A 26059-nucleotide genomic window follows, 5' to 3' on the forward strand; every position below is an offset into this window, starting at 1 on the left:
GAAAACCCAACCGGGCTGCAGGGCCTGATTTTTTAGATGGCCCAGTTCTCTTCACTCTCACCTACACACCCGCCCCCAAATGAGCTACCTGCATTTAAGGAGCCCCATTACAGACCGCCCAAAGCTCTGCTGTAGGGCTTTTGGACTTTTAATTGCTACCTAAGCTTGAGTGAGTCAAGAGGGCAGAAAAAGCAGACCACCACGAGCTGTATTTGCACTTGCTCGGGGCTGGTTTGTGTTATTTCAGTCCACCCCTCCAGCCCTGAGCACCCTGCGGCAGCACAGCGCGTGCAGCTCCCACCCCACGGGTGTGAATCGCCCTTCGGAGCTGGTGACACGCGAGGGCAGAGCCCAGGGCCAGCCCAGCAGAGACACCCCAGGACATCGGTGATGGCACAGCACACTTACCTGGCAAGCAATTTAGTCCAAAGGCTTTCTCCAGTTTAGCACGAGCCTCGATTATCCAAGCTCATTCCTTGAAGGCCACAAAGCCCCGGAAGTTTCTTTCCTACCACTCTTTCAACCCAGTATAAATTGCCATTAACATCACCCAAGACAAACCTTGCTTTCCCTCCCGGAATCCCACCCTTCCAACCTCGATGCTGTAAGATTACTTCAAGTCCCACTGAGGTCTGTGCTCAGCTGAAAACATTATTCCAAATCCTAGCACCCCCTCTTCTACCCACCAGCACGTAATACTGCCCAGCATTGCCTGGAATACTTCTGATTTTTTATTTAACTCCAGGCCCTTTTCCCCATTTCCCAATCTAGAGTGCAGCGCAGTCAGCTATTTATGACCTCCAGCTTACCGCGAAGTAGGTTAGCGGAGATTTCCCTTCTGTCAGCATTCCCGCAGTGTGAGAACTGTTCCCTAACACTTCAGCTCACTAATACCATAGTATTTCCACTTCAGGGAAAGCTGGGATCAAAGTGCATCCCTAAAGGTACCCCTTAAGCTAGTACTTCTTGAAGTTACGGTCTGCTTAATAGGCTTGAGCTGGGTAAAAAAAAAAAAGTCAACCCAGTAACTGACTGAAGGCTTAAAGAGCATCAAGCACCTGGTTCGAGGGATGCAGGATCCCTGTTGACATTCTCAGCACTGCACTGTGAGAGGAGGCTGCTGGCCTTTGAAGGAACTTGAGCTTACCATCCTGATGGCTGTTACTACATTAGTGCATAAACACTACGGGCAGCACCCAGCCCACCACCAGGAAAAGCAGTGTTATTGAAGCCTTCCGGCTCAGAAAGGACTTGCAGTTTTATGTTGCATTACAAACACACGCTTGCACAACGCTACCAGCTGCATAACAACCGCAACTGGCACTGAACTCCTGTCAGCGCCTTTGATAGAGAAACAACTTATACACCCGCAGGAGAGCAGTATCACAAGTGTTAGTCACACTTGCCAGGTGTATGTAAGCCTTGCATAACAGAGTTTTATAACACCTGTGTATTCAGGAAGTATGTAATTATACCATATCTAACTGCAATTAAACAACTGAAAGAACTTCCCACATAATTTAAGAGACACCAGTTTTGTGGATGCAACAACTTTATTGGAATGAACATCTGCAGAGAAACTTCTAGTTGGAAGCAAGCAACAGATCTCCAGTTCAGTTACCACCCCTCAGGCGCAGCACAAGATGCAGGGTAGACTCCTTCTGGATGTTGTAGTCGGACAGGGTGCGCCCGTCTTCCAGCTGCTTGCCAGCAAAGATCAGCCTCTGCTGATCCGGGGGAATGCCTTCCTTGTCCTGGATCTTGGCCTTGACATTCTCAATGGTGTCGCTGGGCTCAACCTCCAAGGTGATGGTCTTGCCTGTCAGGGTCTTGACAAAGATCTGCATGCCACCCCTCAGGCGCAGCACGAGATGAAGAGTGGACTCCTTCTGGATGTTGTAGTCAGACAGGGTGCGCCCATCTTCTAGCTGCTTGCCAGCAAAGATCAGCCTCTGCTGATCCGGGGGAATGCCCTCTTTGTCCTGGATCTTGGCCTTGACATTCTCAATGGTGTCACTGGGCTCAACCTCCAAGGTGATGGTCTTGCCTGTCAGGGTCTTGACAAAGATCTGCATGCCACCCCTCAGGCGCAGCACCAAGTGCAGAGTGGACTCCTTCTGGATGTTGTAGTCAGACAGGGTGCGTCCATCTTCCAGCTGCTTGCCAGCGAAGATCAGCCTCTGCTGATCCGGGGGAATGCCCTCTTTGTCCTGGATCTTGGCCTTGACATTTTCAATGGTGTCGCTGGGCTCCACCTCCAAGGTGATGGTCTTACCTGTCAGGGTCTTCACAAAGATCTGCATGCCACCCCTGAGACGCAGCACGAGATGCAGGGTAGACTCCTTCTGGATGTTGTAGTCGGACAGGGTGCGCCCGTCTTCCAGCTGCTTGCCAGCAAAGATCAGCCTCTGCTGGTCGGGAGGAATGCCCTCCTTGTCCTGGATCTTGGCCTTGACATTCTCGATGGTGTCGCTGGGCTCGACCTCCAAGGTGATGGTCTTGCCCGTCAGGGTCTTCACAAAGATCTGCATGTTTGCCTGGAAGAGAAGACGCAGAGCTTTAGGCAGATGCCCCCTAAGGGCCGCAGCCCAGCGGCCAGCAGCCGCCCGCCCAGCGCCCACCACCCACTGCCCACCGCAGTTGGAGCCCAGAAGGACCCGCCCCCGCCCGGTGACGTCACCATGGAGGCCCCGCCCACCCCACAAAGGGGCGGGTCCAGGCCCCGCCCGCTCCAGCCCCGCGCGCACGCCCTCCGCCATCTTGAGCGAGGCCGTCGCACCTGCGCGGCCGCCATTTTGCCGGCGGCTGGCCGGGCCCCCTCCCTCCCCCCCTCCCACCTCCGCCGACGGTTGGCGCTGGGGGGGGAAGGGGGGGCAGGAAACGCCCCGGCCCGCGGCCCGCCCGCGCCCCGCCGCCTTTCCCACCGCGCCTCCCTCCCCTCAGCACACATCCAGCCCTCTCCCGGCTGCCCGGCCCGCACCCAGCCCCACGCACAGCCCTCGCTCCCCCTTCACCCGCTGAGGCGCGGCGGTGCCCGGCCGCGCAGCACTCACCACAGGACCCGCGGGCACAGCGCACGCACCCCTGCCCTCAGCCGGCTCCAACTACGCCACAGACGCCGCTCCCGCCCCTTATATAGCCTCCTGCGCCCCGCCCCCCGCGGTGCGGATCACTCCGCCGCGCACTATTTCGCCGCCGTCCCGCCGGGCGGGCGCAGGGGAGCGAGGCCCAGCGGCGCGGAGGGATCGGCGCGCCGCGAGGTGATGCGGCTCTGAGGGGCGGGCGGGGGGGGAGCGGCGCCGAGGGCACAATGCGGCGCGTCGCAAAACCCGGCCTGGAGCTCACGGAGCGGGGCTGGGGAGCGCTGTGCCTCCGTTTGGAGACGTCTAATGTGGCTAAAAGCTACTTGTCAGCCTCACGGTTTTATTCAGGGATTTTATTCAGCCCCAGAAGAGGCGTTCCATTTCAAACGTCCCTCGGTTTTCTTGCCGTGGGCAAGGTGAGGGGCTGCTCCGCTCGCAGGCCTCGCCTGGAGGCTGCTGAGGAAAGGAAGCACTTCTGTGCAAAGAGCTGTGTGGTGTTAAAGTCTCCCATGCTCATCACATCGCTAAAGGGAGAGAAGTGGCAGTATGGCCTCCCCATCCTGGGCCAGGAGCGGGGTGAGACAACACAAAGTGCCAGGTAAAGCCTGCGGGCAGGGCCGTGCTAAGGCTCTCTGTGCTGCCATCGCCCCTGTAAACGTGCTCCTGGCACGGAGCAAAGGACAGAAAAACTAAACCAGTGTCCAGCCACACACACACACACCACCACAGCGCTGGGACGCCCACCAGGCCCGTGGCTGAGGCAGATGATGGGCAGAGACCGGGCAGAGACCGCGTCAGGTCAGGGAGGCTGCAGGAGAGGCAGCAACCTGGCAAGGGAAATAGGACGTGAGGAACGAGTGAGTATGGAGTTTGAGGTATAATGGAGTTTGCAACTCAGGGATAAGGCCTTGCCAACTGAGGTAAAATCAACCACAAATAGAATTAATAACGCTTATTTATTAACTGTGGTCTCACAGAGCATGGTCTGTTAGGTCCGTGTTGCATTCAGTTGGCTCCTGTGCCATCGTAGTCAAAACGTACAGCAATTCAAGGGCGAAGCTGAGAACAAAATGAGGCTTTGTTTGCAAGATTCACTGGATGCCATTTGGTTCAATCCGCTTACAAAATCCTTCGTTTCTGTGCACCCAAAGAAAAACGCTGCCTACCGAACTGACGCGGCTGACACCCAGTGCTGCACACCAGTGGGAAGGGAGCGGAGACCCAGCAACAGCTTCGTGATTGGTTTGGGGGAAACCGGCCTGCGTTTCCCTGACACACAGAGCTCTTACAGGAGGGGAATGCTCTGGGGATCTTCCCAGCCTCTCCTGCCTTGCATTTGTATTAAAACACAGCATTGCAATAATAATCATAAAAAAAGAAAAAGCAGCTCAGACACCCAGGTGGTTTATCTGAAAAAAAAAAATAATAATCTACAAGTCTTTTGATTTTTGCTCAGAATGAGGTTGGAATCATGCTCAATGGCTTACAATGTATGCATGTATATAAACTAAATATTTGAATAGACTTTCTGTTTTAAGAGATCTTCCATCATCTGAAATTGAAAAATAATGCTAAGCTTATTCTTTAGTTACAGAATGTAACTCTGGACTAGTCCGCAAATAGTTGAAAAGGCACATGGCGCTCTATTTCATGACAAGATAATTTTATAACAGCCATAAATTAAGATGGTACAGCGCTGTTCTTTATCTAATTTGGCTAGGCAGCCAACCACTGAGCGCTGTGGGTGAATTTCATAGAATCAGAGAATCACTCAGGTTGGAAAAACCCTCTAAGATCATCTAGTCCGACTTTTAATTTGTACCTGAATTCTGAACCTTACAGCCAAATAGTGGAGCGACACGCTCCAAAAGCTTCAGATTCATGTTGTGTTCAGACTGCAAGGCAGATGTTATGCCCTAATGCAACCCAGTCCTTAAAGACGTCTGGTGGCTTGCAGGAGAACAATGCTTTCCCGTGCTGGGAGGAGCTTTCCACGAGCACAGCCACTTCATGTTTCTCCGACACCATCTTTGCAAGTAACCCCTTGCTAAGGTTTCAGGACAAGCTTGGTGAATAGCAGGACAGCGTTCCTAGCAGACCATGACGTATTGTACTGACAAATATTGATTTCCTGTGCCCAAAACACTCACACTTTGTGCCTATTATTGTAAACTCTTTGCGGCAGACACTGTCGCGTTCTTGTACCCCTGTGCAGCCTATATTCCAGAACTACAGCTGCTCAGAGAGATCCTGTCCAGTGAACTACTTACAGCAGGGATTTGCGAACACACCAGTAGCGTAGCCAAACTAACACCACTTAATAAATTACTACTCTGACAGGAAATGTCATTTACATGTGTCACTAGTCAGCAGTCCCCTACCAGAGGGAGCTGGACATGCTGTTGATAACTGAACAGGGTAAATAAAGCAGCTGGTAACTGAACTGGGTAGATAAAAGCTGTTTTGAGATCTGCATGGGCTCAGGTTTCTGAGCCGTACCTTTCATCCTTCGCAGCTCTGATGACTTTCCCAGTCCAGACACAGCCGTGCGAGCCAGGCCAGCCCAAGATCAAAGCAGTGAGTTGTCTCCTGAGAAGCCCTCACACCCTGCTCCAAGCAAAGCCTGGTAATGCTGCCAAGACTCCAGCTGGCCCAGGACAGCCGAGGTGAGCAGATACCACCGAGCCAGCTCAGAGCCAGCAAGGCTTCAGGAAAAAACTCCCACAAGCATCTTAGCTGGTGAGTACGGGAACCTGCCATGTCCTGGCTTTTTTTTTGCCTTCTCCTTTGTCTGTTTCTGGGAGCGTGGCGCAGAGAGCCCTGAAGCAGCTCCGTGCCGCCTGCAGGGTTGGGTGAAGGCGAGCTCTGGGGCTGTAGCGGTGTCAGGCAGGGTGAGCCGTGCAGCATCCCCCAGATTTCAGGGTTTGCATCTACAGGGCCACAGCTTGGCAAGAAAATACCCAGCTAGGCATAAAAATCTTGTGTTTGCATAGTCCTGTAGAGAACCAAGTGACAAAAGAGCCATCTGGTGCCCCCGCGGGCCTTTCTGGGCTGCACATCCAGGGTGCAGAGATGCCTCCTGGTGAGCGCGACGCGGCAACCCTAACCCCAGGTAAAATACGGGGCGAAAACGGAAAGAGCACCGCTGGAGATGCCGGGGATTGAACCCGGGGCCTCATACATGCAAAGCATGCGCTCTACCGCTGAGCTACATCCCCCTGCCCCGCACTGCCCACCCTGCCTGGCGGCCAGGTCCGTGCCCCCCGGGCTGCCCCGGCGGGCACCCAGCGCCCGGTCCCACCCCGGGGGCGGCCGCCGCTCGCCCCTGCTCCCTCGGGAGGCACCGGCAGGGCCAGGGCACGTCTGGCTGCACCGGCCGGGGCCTCCCCGGGGGGCGGGTGTGCGCTTCGTTAATTCGGCGGGTGGGGAAAGGGGCGACGGGAAGGGCGTGGGGGTGGGGAATAGGACGGGCAGCGAGATCCCTGGGCATGTCCCCCCGAGATCCCTGGGGCTGCTCGGCCCTGGGTCAGGCTGCAGTGGCACGCAGCAGCGCAGCACCCGTTTATTTATTTATTTCTCCGTCTTCGGAAATTGGAAAAGTGCAGGAAGGAAGAAAAAAAATAATCAGTAATTTAAAAAAAAAAAAAAAATCACAGGCCTCCCCGTCGGGGAATCGAACCCCGGTCTCCCGCGTGACAGGCGGGGATACTCACCACTATACTAACGAGGACGGTGCAGGCCGGGCGCACCGCGGGCCGCCTCACCGCCGAGCCCGCCGCCGCTCGGGCACCCGCCGCCCCCCGCCGCTGTCCCCGCCGGGACCCGCCGCCAAACGCCACGCGGAGCAGCCCTGCCTTCGACCGGGAGCGGGCCGCGGCTCCGGCGGCAGAACGATTCGCCCGGGTGAGAAAAGGAGAAAGAAAAAATGAGAAAAAGCTCTGCCGAAACCCGGGATCGAACCAGGGACCTTTAGATCTTCAGTCTAACGCTCTCCCAACTGAGCTATTTCGGCGGCCGAGAGCCCCCACGCTGGCTGCGGATACGACCCCGCCCCGCACCCGTGGGTGCCCTGCCCGCAGCGCGCTTCGGTCGCGAACGCGCGGGGGGCGCCCGCTGCCTGCGGGACGGCGTTGGCCGGGCGGGTCGGGGCTTCCCCCGCCTGTCCGCGCTGCTCTGCTAACCCCGGGAGAGCGGGGCTGGGTCCCCAGGGACCGCACAGCAACAGCCGGAGGGGTGCCCGCAGCGCGGCTGCAGCCCGCTTCCCCTGGCAAACAAACAAACAAAAAGAAAGTAAAAAATAACAAACCTGCAAAAAGCGTGCTCGGTTTTAGCGGTCTTGAGATGCAAAGCAGACAAACGCTCGCCTACAACCCCAGCCTTACCGGTGACCGAGCGAGGACCCCTGGCGAAGCACGTTCCCCGCCCCACTAAATAACGGCTTCCAGCACGTTCCAGCACCACCACGGGGCACAAAATAACTGCAGCCTCCCCGTCGGGGAATCGAACCCCGGTCTCCCGCGTGACAGGCGGGGATACTCACCACTATACTAACGAGGACAGGTGCTGTGTTGGGCCCCCCGGGTGCCGCTATAAGGCTCGGAGGCGCCGCAGGCTCCGCTCCCCCGCCCGGCCGTGCCGCTGGGTGCAGGGGGCGGCGGGGAGCGGGGGCGGCGGGGCCGGGAGCGGGGCCGCACGGCGCTGGGGACGGCTGGGCGAGCTATGTCTGCGCTGCCGGGACAACATTAGCCACCAAGGGGATGTAGCTCAGTGGTAGAGCGCATGCTTTGCATGTATGAGGCCCCGGGTTCAATCCCCGGCATCTCCACTTTTTCGTTTTCCTCCCCGCACGTGGTTTAAAGCTGGCCGTGAAGCCAGCCGCTTGTCGAGTTTCCGAAAGATCCGTAATTTCAGCTCTGTCGCGTGTAAATAGGCTCCGTGTCCGTTTTCCTGCCCGCGGCTGCCGCTCCGCACTGTGGCATTCCAGCATCTGTCACACGCACCCAGCTACCACAGGGTATTTCCCTTGCTCTAAAAAAAAGCTGATATTTCTGCAGCGCTACATATTCCTGCCACTTGTATCCTGGCCTGCAGCGTCTGGCACTGATGGCAGTTCCTGGGGGGCTGGTGGGTTACTGCCCGCACCTTTCACATTGCGGTGTTACGTGCAGCAGCAAATTAATACAGTGCGAGCAGGGGGGCTAGAAAAGGTGAAGAGTGGGTGAAAGGAAAGGGGAACTTGAGCTGCACATTTTCACACGAAGCTTGAGCAGTTTGCTTGTGCTGAAATTCAAGGGCAGAAACACAGTTGTCCAGACATGTTCAGAGTTTAGCTCTGAATTCCTCTCAGCTTCAAACTACTGCATCCTACCAAGCCTGAACAATGCTTCCCGGGCCCTTGGACGTCAAAGTGAACCGGGAAGAATTTCCCCCACGGTGGGAGTCAGCACAGGCAGGCAGCGGGAACAACCACAGACCCAAACGCAGAGTAGATTTATTCTCATTACCTCGCCAACCAGGGGATCCCCAAAGCAACACCCAGGCAGAGGCACGCAAGCGGGGACGCAGGAACCCTAAGCTGGGTCCATGCTAGGAGAGCACCAGCCTGTTGGTTTCGCCTGTTTATCAAGGGTTTGCACAGGCACAGTTTTTACCACCACGCTGTGATCCTCGCTGTGCTTCTTTGATCTCCTCTGTACCAAGGCTGGGAGCTGGAGCACGTCCGATAGCACGCCTCCAAGCCCACCGAACACCTCTGTTATCTGTGCACAGACGTGCTACTTGCCAAACACGCAGAGCACAAACAGCAGTGGGTACAATTTATGTGCTTTCCTACATTACAATTGTGCAGCTTTTATTCATGCTCGTGACCTTGCAGCTGGAAATATTTACAATCCTCCTCGCCAATCTTCGCTTTTAACCCATTCCCCCCAACACCACAGCTGCACACGTGCCTGCGATGAAGGATGTCACCCGAGCGTCCATTCAAGGCACTGCCCTGCCAGCCCAGGGAGCAGACCCATCTCATCATTTTCCTTACCACCACAAAACCACAGAAAATAGTATCAAAGCTTAGTTCAAAAAAAAAAAATCCACCCTGTGATCATGTTTTACACTGTTGTACAGAATACAGTTTAAACAAGTGTTTGGACTGCAGGACTACTGTCTGTGCTAAGGACTAAAAAGGCCTGTTTTGTATCTAATAGTTCTCTAGATTGTTAAATGTACAACCTGTGGGGGTCTGCAACAGCTTGCTCTTATTTAAAACATCTGTCTGCACAGGATGACTATTGCTTAAAGCTTCATTCACAGCCAACACCTGTTACCTGATTTAATTTTGATAACACACTGGTGTTTTGGCACTTGCTGAGCAGTACTCACGCAGCAACAAGGCTTTATTTTTCCCAACCTGCCCCACCAGGGAACAAGACGGGTGGGAAGAAGCTCGGGGCGGACACAACCAGGAGAGCTGACCTGGCCGAAGGGATAGTTTCTGTGCCACGTATCATCCTGCTGGGAGCCTGGCTGGACATCAGCCTGCTTGTGGGAGGTGGCAAGCGGTTGCCTTTGCCTCATTTGCTTTGTTTCTTACCTCTTTTTATCACTTTAATAAACTATCTTTATCTGAACCAATGAGTTTTCTCACCTTTGCACTTATTCTGCTGGGTGACAGACAGTGAGCAAGCAGCTCTGTGATCCGCAACTGCTGGCCAGGGTCAACCCCTCACAAGGCCTGAAGGTTCAGTCTGCATTGGGATCTGTAGTCACACATCAAGAAGGGCCCCACAAAGGTCTAAAATTGTACTTTTGGAACATCCTACATAGAAAACATTTCTCCCATCCGAACCAAGAATGATACATATTTATTGTAGTCCGTATGACTAATGTAGTCCAAAGAGAAACTTTAGCAAACGATTGGTAAAATACAATGGATACAATTATCCAAACATTAATATTACAAAATACCAGTGAAAGAGCTGGTAGGGCTTCTGAGAACACAGCGGGCTTCCCCAGAAAAACAGAGCTAACAGCTGGTTCACTTCTGAAAAGGTCTTGCTAGCAGTTAGCAAGTGTATTTGCATCATCAGATTTCCAAGGGAACCCAAGCTCTCAAAACACCTCGGAGAAAAGGAGTCCCCCAGGAACACACTCGGGCACTTCGCAGTGCTACTGTACTGGTGGCCAGTTCTTGGCTAGATCATCATGCATAGCTTCGGGGAGCCACTGACGATAGGCTGCGAGCAAATCTGGAACAAAAGAGAGGAGCGATTAGACGGCTGCTGGGAAGAGCAGACCTGACGGCATCAGCCTGCTCGCAGACAGGCTGAGGAATGAAGGCAAGACCCTTGTTGAGAGCAAGAGCCATCTCTCCATCGCTGGGATAGTGCTGGAGCTTGGACACCTGAATGCAGATATAAAAGCACCGAGTAAGGAAGAATTACTGTGAAAGCCAACACTGTAATCCAGGGGAATTTTTACATTTCACTGCTGCTTGCATCAACAACTCTCATAATCTGGTACCTTAATATGGGCCAAAATCCATTTTACCAGGCAAAGAATTTTTAATGTATCCGTTGACAGTCTAGGCTTTCAAAAGCCCAAACCAAACAACTTCACTGTGATTAGAACTAGAGAAAGAAAGTTTTCTTAAGATACAAAGAAATGTTTCTTTCAAAAGTACAGGAAACTCCAGTCTTTCCCAAGAGCCAAAACAGACGTTATTTTTCCTATACAGAGCATATCAAGTGAAACAGCCTACCTTTTTAATTATACTTCAAAATGCCAACTACAAAGTCCCCACTGATATGACTAAAGATTAAGCAAGCACAACACTTACACTTCGGATTTTTCTTCCATGCATCCAGTAAAGCATCACGATTATCACATTTTTCAGCAATTAGAGCCTGCAGGAGGGCCTCTGTCCTGGGCTGAAGTCTAAATGAGTCCAAAATAAAATGGTGCAATAAAGCAATGTTCATTAGCTCAGTTTAGCGAAGTGTTACAGCATTCAACTCACCTTTCTGAATTCATACTCTTAATGTTATTGAAAGGCTAAATACAAATGTAAAAACACACGGCCTCTGGATACAGAGATGTGTCGTTAACTCAAAAAAGTTCACGCAGCAAAGAGAAAGAAATCCAGAGGTGCCATGCTGAACTCCACACTGACTACATAAGGAAAATACTTTGTTACCCAAGGGTCCTACAAATTAAAATTTGTGACATCAATCATATTTAGGGAACGCTTTCAAAATCCTTGAATCTATCAACTCCGTGAGAACTCAGACAACTCAGAAAAAGCTTATTTTGGTAAGCAATAGAGGGCAACAAGGGGAGATCACGGGAAGCAATAACTGTCCTTTTGAGGGTCACTGTTCTATAAACACAATCAGAACCATAAGAAAAAACATGGTGGAAGGTAACTGGAAACATGTTTTTGAAAAGAAGTAAGGACAGTGTAATTGGCCAAATCCCGAAGAGAAATGAGAAAAGTAACGGCACCGATCTGACAGACACACGTGTGAGCAGTTTACTTACACGAAGCAGCCTGCAGGGGTCAGTGCAACCAGTGGGGCTGTGCGTGTGCTTTCACACTGCCCTTAAAATAGCCCAGCTCTCTGGAGACACAATTTTTCTTGGTAAGAAAACTGATTTTCCCCTCCCTACAACTACATCTTAGATCACTATCTAGTACGCCCTTCCCACCATTGATTTTTTTTTTTTAAGGAAGTTAAAAGTGTTCAGTGCTGAAAATAAACTTCGCTTTTTACAACTTACTTGGACCACGTCTTCAGCATTATGAGAGGACTGGAGAGCAGACACCGCTTATAAGAACCCAACTTTTCAATGACCTGGAAGAAATGTCATAATAAGCATACAATGAACAAGGTAAATTGTTTTGTGGAGACAACCATCAATGAACACGTACTGCTGCAGATTTCAGTCTCATATCCTCTATTACTGTCTCTCTCCCATGCACGTCTCCATACCAATCTTGTCCTGACTGGCTTGCTACACAACTCCTGTCTCTCAGAATGGAGATACACAAGCTATAGCTTTTCTCCTTTGAGAAAACAGGACTTAAATTTGGGTGTCTTTCACCCAACATCTGATTCTCATGCCATCTCATACTTTTTAAAGATATCTTCTCCACCTAACGTGGCAAATTACTGCAGCCGTTGGCAAGTTATAAGGAATAGGGACACAAAAAGAAAGAAAACAAGCCTCATCTCCTCTGGAAACTAGGCTAAAAACATTGTTAGTGTCAAGGAAGTGATGCAGCTGGGCACTTACCTCTCCTTCAAGCAGGAACCTGGCAAAGTATTTATAGCGATCGATACCTTCTGGATAATCAACTTCCACAGCAGGGAGCTGCCAGCTAACTCGATCTGGAAAGAAAGATCTCATTGAATCTCCTACACAGTCAAAGAGGAGGGTAAATTTTCACATGCAATGTGCCAATACAGGTGCTAACAGAACTGGAGAGGTACTGCCACCACCCAGGCAGCCTTGCTCCTGAACACGGGTAATTGCTGGGCATAAAACAGCCATGCCAATGGGAAGATGCTGCTATTTAAATACTTTTAATCCCATGGAGCTACTCAAACCACTGTCAAGCCCTTTGAACAGTCCATTATTATTATTATCATTATTATTATGGACAGTCTCATTAAGAGACATTACAATGACTATAGGACAGCTCTTAGGAAAAAATAGCGAGACACTTCAAGAAGCTTACAAAAGACACTCGGCCTGTGGCATCGAATCCTGCCCGTTTCGGGGCAGTAAGATGGAGGAGGATTTTCCAGAGGCTTCCCAAAGTGGCAGTATGGCGGCAACAGGGCAGGAATCCACTCGGGTTCGACTGCAGACACACCTTAGAACAGGAAAACATACCGGAATGAAGGTTTCCTGCCAGGAGCTGCCACTCATTAGCAGTCCTATGAGGAAAGGACACGGTCAGGATCTCATCTCCACAGTCGTTATATGTCATTTTTCAAGTCAACTTTCTGCCAAGGCACCTCCGCATTCCTAACCACGTCTGCAGAACGGGTGTGGACCACAGCAGCCTCACCTCTCATATACAGTTTTGTAGTCTCAACAATTTCTTGGTATACCACAAACTCCGGGAGTTGCTTCAAGAGGACAGAGCTTGGGTGGATGAACACTGGGTCGTCCAGAAGAGCAGTCTTTAAGAAAGCACAGAGGATTGAAGCAGAGTAATATGAGTTACTGGCAATCCAATTTCTTGATTGTATTTCATTTTCAGCTCTCTCAGATGGACATCTACAGCGTTTCCTTAAGTGATGGAGGTTTTTAATAACACCATACTTTCCTGCTTCACTTTCTCTAGAGACATCAAGCATTCTGCAAGATGAACTAATGGTACTTCTTAGCTCTTTTATAACAATTCCTACATGAGGACTGGGAAATTGCAACACTGGGAACTTAAATTGTATGGAGAAAAGCCAGCACTCACAGCCCCAATGCTGTAACCAGCCAGAAGCCCAGGCTTTGCAGAGGAGTGCCTCTCTGCCCCACAGACATGAGGGAAGAGGAATTCAGGCACACCGAGCTGTTTACCTTGTAGGCATTCTTCCACTTTTCATCCAGGAGTTCTTCTGCCTGGACCCTTCGGGCAAGGTGGTCCCCCAGCCCTGCTAACACAATCTGTCTCAAGTAAGTTGCTTGAGCTTCTGTTGGGGGCTTCATCTTTGGATCAACATAGAGGCCAGTATCAGCACAGGCTGAGTTCACTGTGGGGGAAAAAAAAAGGCGAGTTACATTTCAATAGTAAAGGAACAAAGAGACCAGTTGAATTTTTGCCCCCCAAAGAAGATAAACATGGCATTTCATCTCAAAACCCATTTACCTGCTGTTGTTAGCTGCCCTCTCAAGCGCCTGACTTCCAGCATGGCTTTGTATCGGAGCCCGTTTTCTTCACAGAACTTAGGAGTACACCCAGCATATTCACAGGCCCCCACTGCTCCTGGAAGTGAACAGTCAGGTGGAGAAAATGGCTGTCACAGTTGGCGTGTGCATACCACAGTTCCCCCTCATTTGGGGCTGTGTGTTAGCCTGGGACACTTGGAGGCTGCCTGGAGAACAGCCTAGAAAATACACTTTTAAGTCAGTTCTACAGCAGAAGGATGGCTTTGTATGAAGCTGAGGTCAGAGTGATGGGGAGGACAAGAGAACAGAAGTTAACAGCACAGGGAAATCGCTGTCTGCAGTACCTAACATCACCATGAGGTCTCCAAGCTTTTGCAATGCCCCTTGCCCAGCCCAGATCTTTTGAATCTGTAAAAGCCTTGCTTTCTTCCCCTTCAGCTTTGCTGTCTCTTCCTCGCTCACTGCTGGCCTGAAAGAAACAGAAGACAGCATAAGTCAGGATTGCGCTTACATGCAGATGGGCCTCAAGGTAACAGAGGCATCGAAATTTCTACTACACAGTTCTAGCACAGGACTAAGACAGAGCTTGAGGGCAGGTTTAAAAACAAGCTACAGAAGAGCTCAGCGCCACCAGGGATTCAGAAGCTGGCACTGCGATATCACTGAGCTGTGACAAAGTGATGCATCCTATACTTTTTCAAGACCAGGTTGGATGGGGCTTTGAGCAACCGGATCTAGTGGGTGGTGGACGTGACCACAGCAGGGGGTTGGGACTAGATAGCCTTTAAGGTCCCCTCCAACGCAAACCATTCTATGATTCTATATAAATAAGGACGTTAGGGTCACTCACTCACCTGTCAAACTCTTCAAAAAGCTCCCGAACGGTCATTGCAGACACTATGGTAATGGTGTAAGGCAGGCAGTCATGCTGCTTGCTTAATGCCAGCATCTTTGCATAGCGGGGGGCTACAGGAAAAGTTGCCATTACTCTACCCAGGGGACTAATAGGGCAACTCAGCTTTGCTGCCTGCTGTTCCTTTAGCCTGTGGAAGGAGTAAAAAAAAAAAAAAAACACGCAATGAAGTCCTGCATTAATACAAATCTGTGTTTCTGCCTTTGCCAGCCCAATTCATTTGATGTCACAACTTTGTTGTTACGTGCTGGTCCACAATGCTAGGGCAAAGATTCATCTTCCTCACGTAGCTCCCACCTGCCCTGCACCCAGCACTCCTAGCAGTGCCTTTCCGTGCCCAATCCTCAGGCTGTGCCAGCAGCTATGACACCCTGTGCTTCAGGGCTGCAGAATTAGAAGCATTCTGGTTCCCAGCAGAGCAGCCCAGCAGCCAAATAGCATCTTCAGCTGCTCAGACCTGCACACAACAGAACACCACGGTGGTGCTTCAGGCCCTTTCTGCTCCAACTCTGAGCACAAAGACAATTGCTGCAGAGTGGCCTGTTCCCAACGGCTCCAACAGCCACGTTCTAGTACCGAAATACACATAGGGCCAGCAAAACAAACCCAAGCAAACCAGGGGCTGTTATAATGTCCATCTGTCTGGGTAAGAAGGCACACTGTCAGATGCAAGGGCTGAGATGGAAAAGCAGGAGGGAAGACAGCAGTGCCCACTGCCTCGGTAGCTTCATCACCACGAGGAAATCCGTGGGTGACCACAGACATTACCTTCCTGTCAGAGGGGGCTCCTTCAGGGCACCCAGGGCTATCAGTAACTCCTCAGCTGCTGCAAGTGCTTCCGCTGGAGGTGGTGTTGGGAACGGGAAGTTGATTACCTACAGACACCAAGAGAAGAAAATGCCTCTCAGTACATCACTGACATGGCTCTGACCAAAAAGCAGTCTAGCTCAGTAAGAAGTCCTAGAAGGGAGTGAAAACCTTCCGTTCGTTTACGTGTACCAAAAAAAACATTTAGGATGCTTGCCAGGAGGGAGAGGAAAGACCATATAATAGGAGGAAATGCTTAGAACAAAACGATTAGGACATGGAATACCAGCATCACCATTAGCTGCCGCTGACTCCAGCCACTGCCTAGGGCAAGCTGTTTTAAGGTCTAACTGTAAGCACTGTGCTTTCTGAAAGCACTCAACTCTCAAAACACAATCCCTATTTTGACAGGGGGATTTTTCATTAGTGAGAATATGATGCGAAAGCTCTTATTACCAGAACAACCTTGTCTGGTAAGGTCTAGTGGAATTCACAGCAGCTTCCGCTATTTGCAGAATGAAAAGGGAGTCCCAGGGCTCTGCCTCTAACACAAGGCACAGCTTCAAGCAATGACGATAAAAGGCATTTGTGTTTGTTTCTGGCTCCTAGGGGCAACCATTTTTATGAGCTCTGTAGCACAAAGCCAGGTTTACACCTCACCTTTTCTATATTCAGTGCCTTCATTTGCAGAATCAAGTCTTCCACTGGTCGATTTGTTATCTCTGGAGCGGAAAATTTCTCAAAGTCCATGAAGACTGCTGAAGAATATAACCTAGTGGACCAGAAACAGGCTTAGAAACTTGCAAAAAATCTTAACTCAGGAGATGTACATAAAAAAAAATGGCAAGGGATTTAAAAAAAAAAAAAAAAGAATACACAAATAAGGCACTTGTGGGTACTATTTACATAATAATGTAATTATTAACATGGCTGAGACATAAAATTAATCCATGCTGGCCACCTAAATAAGGGTGTTCAGCAACAGAAAAGCCCCTGAGAAGCCAAACTGCCAAACCCACATTATCAGCGACAATTTACATTCAGCTTCACCTCTCCCATTTGAATGAAGAGCAGACAAACCCAAATGTTTCAAGCACCACTGGGTCCTTGTGAAGGGGGACAAGGGAAGCTGTCCAATTCACAGTGACACTCACTGAGCTTTGTTTTGCCTAACCCTCTTCCAGCAGCCAGCTAACCTGTAACAGTGCCCCGGTTCAGTCCGGCCAGCCCGACCTGCCCGCTGGTTAGCTGAAGCTTGAGATATCCAGGTGACTCTGAAAGACGAAACTCCAGTAATTTTGTCATAGAAACGTTTCTTGACTTTTCCACAGTCGACCACGTATTTGATGCCCGGGATAGTGAGCGATGTTTCTGCTACGTTGGTGGCTACAACACAGAGTCTCGTGCCAGGAGGAGGAGGCCTGAACACCTGCAACAAACAGATGGGTGTGTGAAACGCGTTGCCAACAAGGGAAAAGAGACAGGCAGTCAGCTCATGTGGGCTGCAGGAGATTACGATGCGTATGGCATTGCAGGTGGAACCCAAGAGCAAGACTACAGACTTACTCTTTGCCTCCAGCTCCGGAGGTCTCTATCCAGCTCAGTTAATCCCTCAGACAGGCATTTGTAGCACATGGGCTCCAAGTGGAGCAGGCAGCAGCGGCCAGTCGTATTTAGACACACTGCTGTCACCTCTGAAGCCCAAGAGGAAATGCAAGAATTCCTAAAAAATTCAGGATCCTGACGCGCCCCATGGCTGTGAGTAATTTTAACGTGCTACTGGACTGTCGGTTTTCACGTCTCCCAGCCTGCTGAACTAGCACACCAGGGAGATCACAGCCCACACGAGGCCTGCTCCAAACCCATCCCAACCTTCCCATCGAGCCATTCAAGTCTGCCCACTGATGGATAGTCCAAGGTGGACATTTTAACTCACAAAACACATGTGACTTAAGACGACAATGCCGTGTATCAGCAAGGGCCATTTGCTCTTGTGAATATGAATCTTTTACCTTTGCTTGTTTCTCTGGTGCTAATAAAGAATAGAGAGGGAGCACATAGAGTGGAAGCGATGAATCTGGTTTCTCATCTGTGAAGAAACAAAACAATAATCTTAAATACACAGTGAGTCAGCTTCCAGGCTTATCCCCAATGTCTCCCTGAATATAATTTCATTAAAAAGCAGCAAGAAATGATTTGGCATAAAGCTGAATCTGGAAAACCTTACTAGCTTTTCCATTACACAGGTCCGATGTGCTGTCACACCACATTAGCTAAGGATGGCTATTTTATGTCACACATCTCACAGACGACTGCAGATAAGAAATTTTAATTTTTGAAGTGCCAAACCTTCTTCTGAGTCTCCATCTCCTAAATCAAGGTCAACATCAGATCCTGCAATATCATCATCAGTTTCAGCATCTCTATCTTCATCTCCTTCATCCACTGGTACAACAGAGTAATTGTCCAGATCAATCTGGGGAAGTGCCTGAGAAGCACAGGAAAGAAGACCACAAAGTTTTAAGTGGGATACAGACAGCACTTCTTAATGCTTATTGCAAATTTGAGCGTTTATTCCAAATGTTGACCTGAAGCTGGCAGAGAGATTGAGATTTCATTTGTATTTCAAAACAGAGAGTAAGGGGGGAATAACCCAAGTAACTATTTTAAACAGCATCCTGTGCTGAGACAAGTTCCTTCACTGGGCAGACGGTGGCAAAGGGTAAAACTTCTTTACTTCTACCGGGATCTAATGTCAGTGGACAGCAGGTTTGTAACATGACGACCTCCTCCTAACAAAGTGCAGGTTGGACTTGGGTGGAAGCCAAATGCTACCCTCCATCACAGACACATCGGTGTCAATTTTGGATAACAAATGGCAAGATGAGGAACAGTCCTGGAGCCAGCAAGTCTGGAACTCCTTCCATTAAAGTTTTAATCATCAGTACTTAAGGGAAATCAGTCTCCCGCCCACAATAGCCAAGGGCACATTTTAGCACTCTACTTCTCATGATGTAGTAGCTATGAGTGTAAACAGTATTGCTACATTTCCTGAGGGGGACACATGTATGCCACAAGTCTTCATGCAAGTCTGAAACAGCCTGACAGGGAACAGAGCTATGCAGGAGTACTCTTTCACAGGGAGGTACCTGCTCCTTCCTGTCTCTTGGAGGAATTCTAGCCATCACACATTACCGTAGTTTTCTTCCGCTTCCTCGATTTCTTAAATTTTCTGATTTCTTCCACTGATTCTTCTTTGTCATCATCAACTCCTACAAAAACAGCCAGTGGAATTACCATTAGCCGAGCATGCTTTCCTCTCAGAAAAGAGAGCGTACAGTCTACTCCCACTCCCACCTTTTTTAGGATTCAAAAAGCATCACGGTATGAAAAAAGTAAATAGTCACACTGAAGGCAGAGGGGACAGGGACGATGCACAAGTTTAATATTTCCTTTAGGAAACATACTGAGGATCAACAGCAGCACATACAGCGACTGTGTGCCTTGAGAATTAGGAGACAATTAGCTGAGCTATATTAGAATTTAACTTTCTAAAATTGCCTCGGAAATCCCACTATCCCCTAAACAGTCTCCAACAAGAAGCAGCATTTCCACTTGTAATTCACACCCAACAGAAAGTGAAGAAATGCAGTGCGTTCTGCGGAGCAGGAAGGCATCATGCACACAAAGCTTTTCCCCAAACTCAAAACGGCACAAGCTTAACAGTTATCACAGTCATCCACATTAAACCCTCTCCCAACCCTTTTTAGAGGCTTTTAAATAAAAGCTCTTATTTTAGGTGCAAAGCAAGCTCATTTCTCAGAGAGAGAAATTCCAAGTGTAACAGTCCTTTATGCTGTAGCATTACCTGCACTGTTGTTTTTTTGGAAGGGAAAGGCTTTCCTCAGCCTCCTACAGAGAGAGTGAACTTCTGCCTGGCCTGTTAAAAACACCAAAATCCCACCTGCAAGAGAAGAAATCACTCTAAAGGTCAGCATAAGTATTTCAGCTCAGGTTTCAGATCTTGGTCTTGAAAAAAGACAGGTCAAATGCACTGTGAAGTAACAAGGAGGAAGAGTGTGTCTGACTGCATCTATCTTCCACTACTCCTTCAAGAAACATTTTCATGTAACCCTGACTTAAGTGAAGGATAATTTTCACAAGAAAAACCTGCTATGATGCACAATACATCATTAGTTTCCTGCTGAAGTCACCAAAAAACTCAGAAAACTCCAGATATGTGAAGTGTGAAGAATTTGAGAGGTTCCACGGTGACCTTACCTGAGGGTAACATTCGATGGATTTTACACACTTTTCTGAAGCATTCCCCACTGTAGTCATCTAGGGGGGTTTTCTTGTTAAAATGGACAGTTACAGGGAATTGCCTTGCATCTACCTGGAGTGGAAATACAACAGCAAGCAAGCCATGTTTTGTAACGCCAGCACAATTGTTACGGACACCATGGGAGAACTAGATAAGCTCACCCTGAATTCTGTTCTGTTCTGGGTTTTGGTAACCTACAAAACACAGGACCCCCAGAGGTTATCAGTGTTGTCTGTGCTGAACACCATGAAAACAAGACAGAAACCAGACAATTCTCTCTTCCAAATCATGAGCTTGGATTGAGGCTTTCTAGTTCCACCAAACTGTAACTTCCAGTCTTTCAAAATAAACCAATTCTGCCAGAGGAAACTTTGATAGAAGTGGAGAGAAAAACACTAAGTCCCCAAAGAAAAAATAGTCTAAACAAAATAACCATTTTTTAAACTGACATCTGAAAGATTTCAGCACCAAATGGACAGATTAGTGTGTCCTATTTTTTATTTTATAAAGGAAGCTCTCATTGTATTTTAGCTGTTACATCTGGCACAGATCCCAGCGACAAGAATGATACCTGAATAACAGGAGGCGTAACAGAAAACAGCCTGTTGTTCTCCGTGAAATCTTCAACGCGAAGGGTAGCTGACATGACGATCAGCTTCAGTGGCAGCCCTTTCTGCAGGGACACAACGTGTTATTCTTTGCCTGAAGGCATTTGGCACTTATGCTACACAGCACACAAACCCGGAACTATTAGCTGGACCGGACACAAGTGCCAGCACCAAAGCACTCGCAAGGTAAGACAACGAAAGCACCACGTCAAGTGACAGGACACACACACCTCCAAGTGCAACACGTCTTCAAACACACAGGAACCTGCACTGGCACTCCTGATACTGTCAGCAGCTTACCTCTAAAACACTGCATTCCCTCCCCATTTCTTATACATCCGTATGAAAAGCAAAATCAGACGCCAAGAGCTGCCCTGCAGGGACCAACCCCAGCCTCCAGCATCTCCCAGGACCAAATACTTCAGTGTCTGCAGGAAAAGTCTCCTCCTAAACACCGTTATCGGCTGGCTTACTGCAGTGCAACAGTAGGCATCTTGCTTTCTGACAGGCAGATAATTCTAATTATTTACATGTTTCTTGTGGCACTGCAATAGGATATTGCCTGAGAAGTTTATTGAAACATTTACTATCTTCCTCTTTTTGTAGGCTCTGTGCTTCTCTTATCACATGAAAAGAGAAACACATTTTCTGAGTGTTACTTCAACATTTGTCAGATTTCCATCGATTTTCACGTCACAGAGTCCCCTCCATCCTCACACAGAGCCCCTTCCTGTCTAACACCCCCTTCCCCAGGACACCCGCTTGTAAAACTTACCTTCTCACGAAGAGGCACGATGCGAGACAAGAGGCCTATCAAGATATCCGTGTACATACTTCTTTCGTGGGCTTCATCAATAATAACCACCTTGTACTTTGAAAGCAGAAAATCCTGAGAAGAGAGAATATTTTCACCGCAGGAAGCCTCACTTGAGGATATCTTTAAATCAAGACAACCCATGGCTGCACAAGCACCGACCCCCCCCCAGTCTCTCTCACGTTTGAGCACAGTTTCATGCGTTTATCCTCGTGCCATCTGACAGGGAACTACGGCACCATCTCTAGCTGAAAGTCCTACGCAAGTAGTGTAGCAGAGACCTGAATCCCCAAGGCTACACAAAGCAGCCTGTTTTCCAAGACTCCCTTCCTTGCTCTCATATAACACAGCAAGATAACCTAACGTTTGGAGGCTAGGGCAGGAACATAAAGGGCTGAGATGAAATATGTCTCCAGTGCGGAAAGGGATTTTGCTTTGAAAGGCTGGCAACAAATGCACGCAAAGCAACTGGCACCTCTTTCTAGCAGCATGACACCTTCCTTTTCCTAGCACAGAGAAGAGCAACTTACCTTCTGAATTTCTTTCAGCAGCACGCCATCTGTCATGAACTTGATTTGTGTTTCATCTGTAACATTTCCTTCATATCGTATTTGATACGAAACCACTCTGTGAGGAAACACCAGGGCAGCCACAAAAAAAAGCATGGAGAGAAATGGGAAATTTCAGACCAGGAAGCAGCCTTCAACCTAACTAAACTAAGACTTAATGCCAATATAAGAAAAAAAAAAGCACCCCATCAGCTCACCAGAGCCTAGCACACATGAAATGCTAGAAGCTGGGGTATACAGCGATTTTGCTTTAAATTATTTGACTGCTGTGGGACACTTTCTCGTATGGAGACAAACTAGGGCCACTTCCCACACACCACCTCCACAAAACCCTGCCTAAAAAGTTACGTACAACCACCGTTAGCACCAAATCTCCACGCGCTTTTTTACCCCACAGAAGAGTTTTTAAGTAACCCACCACAGCTTCTCACCAGACAGAACAGCAATACATCAATTTCTGTTTCAGTCTATCACATATGCAGTGCAATCTTCCCAGCAAGGTCTCATCTTTTTTCCTTCTCACCTGTGGGACAAGTTCATTTCCTTAGCGACTCGCTGAGACATGGACACTGCAGCCACACGCCGAGGCTCGGTGATCCCAATGATACCATTTGAACTAAAAGGGGCAAGGAAAGAGGAGGAGGATTTTTTGGCTGTTTGTTTTAAAAACTTAGAAAGATGACAATGGGATTTCTGCACAACTGCTCTGAAGTTGCAGCACAGAAACTGGATGCATCTCGCAAGAAGCATCTTGCGAGGTGCCCAAGCTTATAAAATACACATTTTCTTGCAAAGGTAAAAACAAACGTCTGTAAGCAAAAGTTAAAGTATGTGGAACAGGTAGACCTTAAAGCTCCTACGTGAAAGACAGGCCAGTGACTTTGAAGAAAACTTTTACCTGAGAGGTTTCAAAAGATTGCTTACGTGAAGAGGGTTTTCCACGTCACTCCTTCACATTTTTAAAAGCCAATTCAACACGGCCACTACCACCGCACAGCAGAAACATGGCCAGTTCAGCCATTTCAGAATAAAAGAAGCTACATCTGAAGTGACTGAGCTCAGCTTCAATTTTTCTAATCACATTTGCCGCATATAAAAGAAGACTCCTACCTGGTATAACCAGCCTCATAGAGAAACTGGGGTACTTGTGTGGTTTTACCACTTCCCGTCTCTCCACATATGACGACAATGGGATTCTCGTTAATGGCTTCCATGATTACTTGCTCTTCAGCTAAGATTGGCAGCTTCAGTCTTGCTTCCTAAAATAAAACGGTACATGGTTTACTCACATCATTTTGTGTCTTGCTCCCTTTTTGTTTTTCCCAGGACCAAAAATGTTACGTAGCTTAGATTACAAAACCCACGGAAAGGAATTCTGCAAGCTTTGTGGCTCGGAAAGCTCTAAACCAACTGATATCAAACCAGCGTGTCCAAGAACTAGACTCATCAAAACGTCTTGTCAGAAAGCTGGCAATCTGGCAATTCCTGCACTTCAATTTGCGAAACTTCAGAGTCCCTTGAGTTTATTAATATAGCACTTGCAACAACAACTCTTCTCACAACCTTGCCTCGTCTGTTCAAAGACACGCAAACTCTTCCCAGCTCTGCAGAATACCCTACCCACGTCAAATGGAATAAAACTGCGTCACATACAGCACGATGCAGAGCTGAAGGTGACTTTGCTAGATTTCTCAGAGAAGAATGATAAAAGACTGCTAGCGGACTATACATTAAAAACTAGAAACAATGCCTATATCCTAAAACAAAGCTAGTTTTCCTTCTGCTACATTAGACAGGCTTAAAGCTCAGACGTATTTTTACAACTTGCCTGACCCTAAGTGCACCCTGCCCCACGCAGTATATTGCCAGACACGAGATAATGCTACGGTGTCTGCAGTGAATTAATCTGATGCAAGATGCTGTAATTTCCCAGGCCCTTGATAAGCGCTTTACTGCTCTGTCTCACCTGAATCTCAGGAGACCTGTCCACTGGAACGAAAATCACAGGCTTGCAAGACGGTTTGTTGGACGCTGTCTGGCAAACCGGGGCAGTAGGAACAGCCTGCTGGTCAGCCACGGGCTTCTTCGTGCCTTCCTCTGGCTTTTCAGCAGCATCCAAATCACTGGTGGAAGACTTTTCAGTTTCTTGTTTCTGTTCTTCCTTCTCCTCCTCCTCGCTACTGGATTCTTCCTCAGGCTCGGATTCTGAGCTGCGCCTTCTCTTGTTTGCACCACTGATGCTCCTGATCTTTTCAGGTACAGCACTCCCTGGCTCCTGCACCACCCTAGGACAACGCATCAACTACAGTTTGGTCAATGCTCTCCGGGACCTCAGGCCAGAGGCATCTTCCACAGAAAAATTCATCACCAGAAGTCACTGCCTGGGCCTGAGCACAGGTTTTAACCAGACAGGAAAAACTTCTACACCCTGTGTGTGGTGCAGCGCTACAACGGGTTACTCAGGGAGGTTAACTCGTTCCTCCGAGGATCACACGTTCCTCTGTGTTATCACATAAAAATAGGAATTATTTAAATCAATCCGTTCTGAAGAACCTGTATGCGCTAAGAGGAAAATAAATAAAGCCAAGAAGGTTGCCCAGTTATCAGGCACTGCAACGGATCAGAATGGTTCTTCCCCGTAACGCCTTACCTTCTGGCCTGATACATGCGTTCCCCAACGCCCAGTTTGGACGTAGTGTACAGAAGCTTCATTTCTGCCTCAGAAGCCTGGACCTCGTTCAGCTTGCTGAGCAGTTCGGCTCGCTACAAGGGAAAAAAAACGACCGAAGTCAGAGCTTATTTTCACCAGCAAGTAGTTTCATCTAAAGATCAGCCCGTGAGTTTCAAAGGCTGTGCTCTGGCAGATCTTGCCGTGAAGTCACATCAGGAGTCGCGACACCAGAGGTACGACCAAGCAGCCACATACCTGCTTTTTCTTCTCCTTCTGCTCTAAAATCTTCTGCAAGTTCTTCTTCTGTTTCTTGCTCAGGGGTTTCTTCTGGCGTTGCACAGCACTCGGTACTTTTTTTGGCTTTGCCTTTTTTGCTGGCAGGACCAGGGCGTTACTTTCGTCAACTCCCTTCAGCGGTGCCCCATCTGCAAGCATTTGTTTGGTTACTCACCTGCGCCAGGCCGGTTATTTTCAGCACGCTGCTCGACAGCCTCACTGCAAACCTTACCAGATTTAGCTGCACAAACACAACCCTCACCCCCAACCAAAAAATAGAAAAATCCCAGTTATCAGCAAGGGCAAAACCCCATGAAATCGGCGCGTCGATACTTGGCTGGTAACAAGAATGTGAAATTGCCCTTTATTATTTATTTTTTAACCGCCCGGCATCAAAGGGCACGGGGGCAGCTCAGGACGGGGGCGAGCATGCGTCTCCCCAAAATAAGCCGGTTTTAATAATAAAAATCTGCACTAATGACGTTTTTATGATAGCAGTGTACGAAAAGAGATTTTTGACAAGCGACATTTGTTCTGAGGGTGCAAGCGCCCACCGCAGAAGTGCTCTAATAAATGAATCGCCTTAATAACCAATGGCATATTAATAAGCAATAGCATATTAATAAGCAATAGCTTACTAATGACCAATAGCTTACTGAGCTACGAGCTCCACTATTGCTATTAACGACCACCAGCACCTTAACGCGCAATAGCTCATTAAGCTCAGAACAGCTTAACGAGCAAAAGCGCTGTCCCGGCGGGGCCGCAGGGCTCGGGCAGGGCCCCGCAGCCGCCGTGCGGCCCGGTCCCAGCCCCCATGTCCCCGGTCCCCGGTCCCGGTCCCGTCCCCACACCTCCCAGCTGCAGCTCGGCGGGCGGGGGCTGCTCCCGGGGCTGCTCCCGGGGCCGTGCCTGCGCGGCGCCGCGCGCCCCCGCCCGCGCCCTCCAGTTGTGCCGGCGGCGCGCGCGGCCCATGGCGGCGGCGGGAGCGAGAGCGGCCCCGGCCCCACGTGCGGCTGCGGCCACTTCCGGGCCGTGCGCGCTCTCGCGAGGAGGGGCGGGGCGAGGCCGGGGGGCGGGGCCGCGCCTCTCCTCCTGTGGACG

At 49.3% G+C, this 26059-nt stretch overlaps 2 protein-coding genes, 1 long non-coding RNA gene and 5 other non-coding genes across 10 annotated transcripts; 2 read left to right on the forward strand and 6 right to left on the reverse strand.

Moving 5' to 3' along the window:
- Positions 1-1534: 1534 nt before the first annotated feature.
- Positions 1535-4103, reverse strand: UBB (ubiquitin B). Of its 2 annotated transcripts, none has more exons than XM_066979378.1 (2): positions 4059-4103; positions 1535-2537 (listed from the first exon to the last, which is right to left on the reverse strand). In XM_066979378.1, exons 1-2 carry the CDS (start codon positions 4086-4088, stop codon positions 1614-1616), a joined length of 954 nt encoding a protein of 317 aa, XP_066835479.1. In that variant the 5' UTR covers positions 4089-4103; the 3' UTR covers positions 1535-1613. The 2 variants fall into 2 exon arrangements, with proteins under 2 accessions (XP_066835479.1, XP_047929606.2); XM_048073649.2 differs by lacking the exon at positions 4059-4103 and adding an exon at positions 3054-3249.
- Positions 3364-9833, forward strand: LOC125183997 (uncharacterized). 2 transcript variants are annotated; one of them, XR_010825627.1, is made up of 3 exons: positions 3364-3951; positions 5599-5822; positions 9502-9833. It is a non-coding gene; the product is annotated as an uncharacterized lncRNA (long non-coding RNA). The 2 variants fall into 2 exon arrangements; XR_007167014.2 differs by having other exon boundaries at positions 3364-3940; positions 9502-9832.
- Positions 6230-6301, reverse strand: TRNAA-UGC (transfer RNA alanine (anticodon UGC)). Its single transcript has one exon. It is a non-coding gene; the product is annotated as a tRNA-Ala (tRNA).
- TRNAD-GUC (transfer RNA aspartic acid (anticodon GUC)) lies at positions 6742-6813 on the reverse strand. The gene has a single exon. It is a non-coding gene; the product is annotated as a tRNA-Asp (tRNA).
- Positions 7023-7095, reverse strand: TRNAF-GAA (transfer RNA phenylalanine (anticodon GAA)). The gene has a single exon. It is a non-coding gene; the product is annotated as a tRNA-Phe (tRNA).
- TRNAD-GUC (transfer RNA aspartic acid (anticodon GUC)) lies at positions 7569-7640 on the reverse strand. The gene has a single exon. It is a non-coding gene; the product is annotated as a tRNA-Asp (tRNA).
- Positions 7837-7908, forward strand: TRNAA-UGC (transfer RNA alanine (anticodon UGC)). Its single transcript has one exon. It is a non-coding gene; the product is annotated as a tRNA-Ala (tRNA).
- An 87-nt stretch (positions 9834-9920) lies between the features above and the next one.
- Positions 9921-25969, reverse strand: DHX37 (DEAH-box helicase 37). The gene is made up of 27 exons (XM_048073934.2): positions 25810-25969; positions 24935-25104; positions 24659-24771; positions 23975-24293; positions 23119-23267; positions 22532-22624; positions 21970-22066; positions 21401-21514; positions 20589-20690; positions 19975-20089; positions 19562-19657; positions 18889-18965; positions 18043-18181; positions 17706-17782; positions 16890-17122; positions 16354-16465; positions 15655-15761; positions 14828-15016; positions 14318-14442; positions 13954-14070; positions 13665-13837; positions 13156-13270; positions 12820-12957; positions 12375-12469; positions 11859-11932; positions 10918-11015; positions 9921-10327 (listed from the first exon to the last, which is right to left on the reverse strand). Exons 1-27 carry the CDS (start codon positions 25928-25930, stop codon positions 10248-10250), a joined length of 3438 nt encoding a protein of 1145 aa, XP_047929891.2. The 5' UTR covers positions 25931-25969; the 3' UTR covers positions 9921-10247.
- Positions 25970-26059: the final 90 nt, after the last annotated feature.

Source organism: Anser cygnoides, chromosome 17 (assembly GCF_040182565.1).
Source record: "Anser cygnoides isolate HZ-2024a breed goose chromosome 17, Taihu_goose_T2T_genome, whole genome shotgun sequence".
NCBI lineage: Eukaryota > Metazoa > Chordata > Aves > Anseriformes > Anatidae > Anser > Anser cygnoides.

What these genes read in the sequence shown, in the direction of transcription:
- DHX37 (XM_048073934.2), bottom strand. Translation starts at nt 25,930, where the DNA reads ATGGGCCGCGCGCGCCGCCGGCACAACTGGAGGGCGCGGGCGGGGGCG. An exon ending in GAAATGAACTTGTCCCACAG is followed by an intron (nt 22,067 to 22,531) that starts GTGAGAAGGAAA and finishes GTTTCCTCACAG; the next exon opens with AGTGGTTTCGTATCAAATAC. An exon ending in TGCTGAAAGAAATTCAGAAG is followed by an intron (nt 21,515 to 21,969) that starts GTAAGTTGCTCT and finishes CTCTCTTCTCAG; the next exon opens with GATTTTCTGCTTTCAAAGTA.
- UBB (XM_066979378.1), bottom strand. Translation starts at nt 4,088, where the DNA reads ATGCAACACGGACCTAACAGACCATGCTCT. An exon ending in GACCTAACAGACCATGCTCT is followed by an intron (nt 2,538 to 4,058) that starts GTGAGACCACAG and finishes CTTCTCTTCCAG; the next exon opens with GCAAACATGCAGATCTTTGT.